The sequence below is a fragment of the Bidens hawaiensis genome, unplaced genomic scaffold (assembly GCF_021521415.1).
Source record: "Bidens hawaiensis isolate Kalapana, Puna unplaced genomic scaffold, B.hawaiensis_p1.1 tig00037664_1, whole genome shotgun sequence".
Lineage (NCBI taxonomy): Eukaryota > Viridiplantae > Streptophyta > Magnoliopsida > Asterales > Asteraceae > Bidens > Bidens hawaiensis.
In genome coordinates, this window is record NW_027505497.1 from 124,751 (window position 1) to 130,973 (window position 6,223).

Here is a 6,223-nt window from a genome sequence, read left to right on the forward strand (position 1 = left end):
ATGTTTTCTATAAGAAATTTCATAAAAAATCAAAACCTAGATGGTTAAAATTAAACATCAGTAATACATTCCTAGGAACCAGCGGGGCTTGCCCCAATGGTGAGGAACATGATGGATGGCCTGAATATCCTGGGTTCGAATCCTGATTCCGACCGGATTTTACCAGAGCATTAAAACATGTCGTGCCTTCGGGCGGGGTGAGCCATCTGGGTTTTACCGGGAACGCCAAGCCAAACTTGGATGCCAGCGTGGATCCCGATCATGTCAACATAGTTGGCCTGAGTGGGGTGGCGGGGCGCGACGTGTTTGCTCAGTGAGAGCTTAATTGTGAAACTCACCGTTCGAAAAAAAAGTAATACTTTTCTTGGAAAATTCCTACGCATTTACAACTAAATCTATTATTTATTTATTTATTTGGTTTTTTTGTTACACATTTATCACGCAGATCTTAAATAAAAGTGTAAAACTTTTTTTTTGTATTGTGTTGGGATAATTGTTATGCATTTCCAACACAATTGTTTTTTGTCACTATATTGTCACAATTTTGTTGCAAATTTTGGTCACTTTTCTCGTAGGAATTTCGTTAAAAATGTGTAGAAGATAACGCTCATAGGAAATGTGTTGGAAGTTTTCATAGAAAACATTACTATTTTCTAGTAGTGTTTTGAACTAACTAGTGGCTAGACAAGGGAACAATGTTATCAATTTGAAAGGGACAGCACGTTGTCAAAAATGCGAAGTTTATGTTTACAAAATTATTAAAGATAAAAAACACCTTGTAGTAAGTCATGATTGCTCTAATGTGACATATGACATGGCTTTAAACATTAGAATTAGTAACGTTCACCCATTTTATTACTTTATAAAAGTCTTACAAGTATTATGAACATAATAAAACATTATGCTATATACATAAGAAAAATCATATTTCAATAACATACAAGTTGCAAGAAAACATGTAATATATATGTCACACAAGTTCAAAACATGCTGGTCTTGCAGTAAACTATTGTATTTCATTTAGCACTTTTACATACTTGTCTTTCTTGGACTCAAGTCTACCAAATCCTTTATTCCTTCACCACTTGGGGCTTCTTCAACCAATATTGACTAAACCTCTGTTTAGCATACTCTATGTAGTTAAAATCAATATTACTAACATAACCCTGTTTAAAAAATTCAAAAAAGAGGAATTCAAAATCCATCTTGAAATTATTGAACATATCAAAGAGTAAAAAGAAATTGAAGATCTATGTACCGAAATTATTCCCCATAATCCCCCATTAAGATGACTTGCTAGAGTGAACTTTTCCACTTCATCGATAAGCCGATCTACTTCCGTAGTACTCGGTTGTTTTCCTATAAATATCATCAGTATAGTGTTACAAAGTGCACTTATACTATACATGTGATAGAACGTTCAAAATTAAACTTTACACTTGAGATATAAAAAAGGGGTAAAATTCGTAAATACCATTCGACTAACCTGTAGAGCTAAGATATGACTGCAAAAATCTTTTTCGCTCCTCCAAATCTGAAAATTTTCATAAATAATGATCACCATTATCCAAAATGCCCTTCACTGGTAACAGAAGTTACGTTTGTAACAGGGGTGATCATGGGCATGTTAGATTATGGGCTAAAACCAAACCTATAGCAGACAATATTGTCAATAGTAAAAAGTGAATAAGTTGGTTTATTACTTTGCCTTAAAATTTACCTGGGTACATGTTATAATCCAAAACATGAGGTGTATCAGTGTGATAATTTGCAGCCCATTCACAAAAGTGATATGCAAGATCATAAGCCACAAGATTGTAACTAGCAAACTCATAGTCCTGATATATTTAAAAAAGATTCAAACTTGATCAATACCCATCATAAAACAACATAAAGCTTCAAGAGCTAAACAAAAAAATGAAAGATTTCAGTATAACTAAATTACAATTAATGTGATGATTTTTGTATCATCATTGATCATAATATTTCCATATTGTAAATCATTATGACAAAAACCGATGTGTTGTTGCGGTTTTGACAACTCGTGTTCCAATGTATTGATTTCATTTTCTAATTCATCAAGTCGAAATTCGTTCGCGTGTTCCTGAGAGCACAAGCCTCTAGCCTTGATCAACCACTTTCTGGAACAAAAACAAATCTTAAATCTCAAGAAAGATTATAGTTACTATCAAATTTTGTGATATGTATTATATATAAACAAACACACCTTAATGTTGTCCAAAGAACGATGGTCTTGGAGCCAGGCATATTAAGGTCATGAAATTCCCTCACTTTCGCTGCAATAAGTGTGGATATTTCGGGATCACGAATATCACAACTTGACAAGGTCTAAAGGCATTGAGAAAGAATTAGATATTAAGCTCTTTTGAGTGTTTGTTGTGTTCAGTATGTATGCAAACACCAGCCAGAAATTGATTATTTCAAAATTCAAGGTCAAACACCCCTAATAAATCAATAAGTATATATGATGTTTAGACTTAGAACAAGAAATCATATCTTGAAAGATGAAGGAATATAGGCTTATAAACAAACCGAACAATCATTGAACTCCTTAGCGTGGATTTTGTTCATGTTCGTTAATTTAATAACTTACAAGCAAACATGAACATAACTTTTGTTCATTTACAAAACAAACGAGCATCAACACATGCCCCATATGTTCAGTTACGTTCATGAATGAGCGCTTGTTTATATTTGTTCGCTTATGTTTGATTATGTTTTTGTAGGAAGGCCTCGATTAGCAATAGCTAGGGTTATGGATATTTCATGTTTTGTTTTGTTCCTTTAGTTGGGTTCTAAATATGAATTTCCTTTTTGATACACTTAAAGAAAAATTGTGAGAAAAATGAGAGTTGTAAGTTCTAACACCTGTAATTTTCAGTTTGTATTAGTTAAAATAAATACAGTACTTAGTATTTTCAGAAATGATTGAAAAGTAACGGAACTACGACACCATGACCTAGAATCAGGAGTTTTGCAGTTAACAACGGGCTTAAGTCTTAAAGTAAACTTTAACCAATTAATGTTTAGATTGTGGATATGATAGATTTGGAAATATATGAAGTTAAGTTTAAGATTTAAAAAGATTTAGAGAGAAAGATTTGAATGAGTTTAACTAACTAATTGACTAGGACATGAACCTCCGATACACTAGATCATTTTATTTTTATATTTTATAGCCTTCCGATACACTAGTTTGGTATCTATTCTGAGTATGAAATGAGTATATCCAACAAAACTCACACACTAGGAAACCGAGGTTGACAAGTTTAGAATTTGTTCCGATAATGATTGTTGTTTCTGAATCAGCTCTTAGTGATAGTGGGAGAGTTATTGGCCAGCGTCATTTCTATATAGGAACTAAGATTACAGATATACATGTTTTCAGAGCTGATCGGTATCGTAGTTACTACTGGTTACACAAAAACAAAAGTAAAATAATTTTCTAATCGTTTCAATTTTGCTGTTGTATGTTTAATGTTCACATTTGAATCACTAATTTGAGTTTTTTTTGTCTAATTTACATAGGATTTGGATCAAACACACATTAAATTAACATGTTAACTGTGAGAATCAGGTAACATAATTATACGCAAGTAGAGTACTTATGTAATTACAACATAAAGTTTTTATGTAATTACATAATCACTCTACTTGTATATATAATTACTCTACTTGATTCTCACAATTAACACGTTAATTTAATTTGAACATTAACTTCTCCCAAGAGAACTAATATGGATGATGCATTGTTAATCATGATGGTGAAACGGTGATTTGAGGATAGTGTTTTAAAGCTTGTTTTAGAATTTAATTAGGATATCTTACTTTCGTAGTTACTTTTAATTTTAATACTTTGACTTTATATTTGATATTACGTTTATATTTTTGGTGTTTGTGTTTGTTCATATTCTGAAATTTGTTCATCTATACTTGTTTATATATGTTTGCGCCCGTCTAAGCTCGTGAACTGTTTATTTATAACTTTAACGAACTAACATGAAAACATTCACTCTTCAATGTGCAAACACAAACGATAAAGATCATTTGTTTAAATATTTGTGTCTGTTCGTTTGTCCGGCTGCTAAAATTAAACGAACATACCACATGTTTCACTTCCTTTACATGCCTATCTTGTCATTAGTATGAGATATTAATGTATACATTGGCATGGATGAACTCCTCAACTCTGCCTTCAGGAAATTGGGCAAGAAGGCGCGGGCCACGGCCGTGGGACGCGATGAACTCAAACGTCCGGATTTCCTCCCCACGGTCAAAGAAAATATCGGACACTTGACCATAAATCCTAACCAAAACCGTTCGCTCATCATCTTCGGTGGTAGTTTTTGGCCAAGTAATCTGATAAACCGCATTAGTCAATGCACTGCTTAGATGAATAGCTTTTAATTTGTTTCTATCAAACACATCTCCCCAATCGGAAGCAAGCGAAAGCAGTAGTTCCGTTAATCCTTCGGGTTGTGTCCCTTCAATGATTCCATTAATCTTCAAACTCATGACTGCAATTAACAGAATTGTTTCTTCTTCTTTATATATATATTAGTAGCTGTAAAAAGATGTAAATAAGATCACCTTGATATCAGTAACATAATAAAAACAATAAAAAAAAAGAAAAAAAAAGAGCCAAGAACATATAACCAGAAACAGTGGAAGGTTGATGAAAACTAAACAGCCTTTTGCGATTTGATGAAACAAAAGGTGGAACAAGAATATATATATTTGATTTTTGTATTTTATTTTATTTTTTTTTTATCAAAACTTGTGAAAGGACAACACAATAATTGATTTCCTTAACAGCAATTTCAACTTTCAATATTACTTCTTCTAGATTTCCATATAATTATAGTAGTTATTTTAAAATCAAATTAGAATGCTTATAAAATTAATATAATATACAACATAACTCAAGTCAACTATATAAATACTAGTTTGAGTCCTTGTTATAGTTATATATAAATACTAGTTCGAGTCCTTGTTATAGTTGTTATAGGAGTTTATTTAGGTTTCTATTATTAATTGTTTTGCTATTTTAGATTATTAATTGTTTTACTATTTTATATTTAGTGATGATTTGTTTTTACGTTTGAACGTATTTTTGTTTTTATTTAATACGTATATATTGGTTTTTTACGTTTATTATATTCTTCTTAACATTTGCGTTCTTTTATTTGAGATGTGTAGGTTTTCTAGAATTTTAACGAATGAACATATAGGAACACGAACATGTTGATATTTTTAAACGAAGAAAGAAGAACACAAATATTTGTCATATGAAAAAGGGGCGGTTGATGTAGGTGACAATGGTGGTTGATGCATGAGAGGGGAGGTTGATGATGGTGGGTGGTAATCGGAAGTTAATCGGTGATGAAGATGATAAACCGGGTTATAGAGAAGAGAAATTAAATTAAAATTTGATGATGAAAAAGTTTCACATATAATTGAGACATTATAACCTGTTTAAGGGCTATCCGGGTTTGGTGAGACCAATAACATGCGAAAATTATTGTTTGATGATTAAGGGTATTTCACAAATAAAGGGGATGTTATAAATAACTCGTTTAAGGACTATCCAGGTTTGATAGAACCTGCGAAATTTATTGTTTAATTATGTAAGGGTTTCATGAATAATGAAGATGTTATAATCCATTTAAGGAATATTCGGGTTTGGTAAGACTTATATCCGTAAATTCATGTCAAATACATGAGAAGCTTCGAATCACAAATTAAGCATTCTGTTGGGTTTGAGATGGGGTGTGGAGCAACTAGAAAGTTACACACACACACACATATATATATATATATATATATATATATATATATATATATATATATATATATATATTGACATTTAAATAGATAAATAAGTGTGTACATACAAATTACGAATATGTTTTAAATTTTAAAAAAATTTCAATGTTAAAATAGCTTTTATATATTATAAAACTTCACTTGTGACCTAATGTTAGGAGGCTTGGGTTTTCAAGTGAAGACTCAATTTCGAATCCCACTCGTGTCACTTTTGGGTGGATACTGACAATAAAAGAATGAAGCTAAGTCATGTGTAAAGGTTGTCAGTTCGAACCATGAGCCCACCTGGGTTTTCGTCCCACTGTGTCTTACGCAAGAGAGCTAAGCTCTTGTGGTGGCACAAGATTGTCAAGTGACAGTCTGCGGTATAGTTTTC

At 31.9% G+C, this 6,223-nt stretch overlaps 1 protein-coding gene across 1 annotated transcript; it reads right to left on the bottom strand.

Annotated features, from left to right (window-relative positions):
* Positions 1 to 968: 968 nt before the first annotated feature.
* LOC143613519 (putative choline kinase 3) lies at positions 969 to 4,580 on the bottom strand. Its single transcript, XM_077087203.1, has 7 exons — positions 4,186 to 4,580; positions 2,228 to 2,349; positions 1,946 to 2,141; positions 1,721 to 1,838; positions 1,487 to 1,534; positions 1,259 to 1,359; positions 969 to 1,166 (listed from the first exon to the last, which is right to left on the bottom strand). The coding sequence occupies exons 1-7, from the start codon at positions 4,534 to 4,536 to the stop codon at positions 1,071 to 1,073; spliced, it is 1,032 nt and encodes a 343-aa protein (XP_076943318.1). The 5' UTR covers positions 4,537 to 4,580; the 3' UTR covers positions 969 to 1,070.
* Positions 4,581 to 6,223: the final 1,643 nt, after the last annotated feature.

Coding starts and splice junctions, on each gene's coding strand:
- LOC143613519 (XM_077087203.1), bottom strand. CDS start 4,536: ATGAGTTTGAAGATTAATGGAATCATTGAAGGGACACAACCCGAAGGA. Junction 1,839..1,945: donor CAAAAATCATCACATTAATT/GTAATTTAGTTA, acceptor TAAATATATCAG/GACTATGAGTTTGCTAGTTA. Junction 1,167..1,258: donor GATTATGGGGAATAATTTCG/GTACATAGATCT, acceptor TTTTTTAAACAG/GGTTATGTTAGTAATATTGA.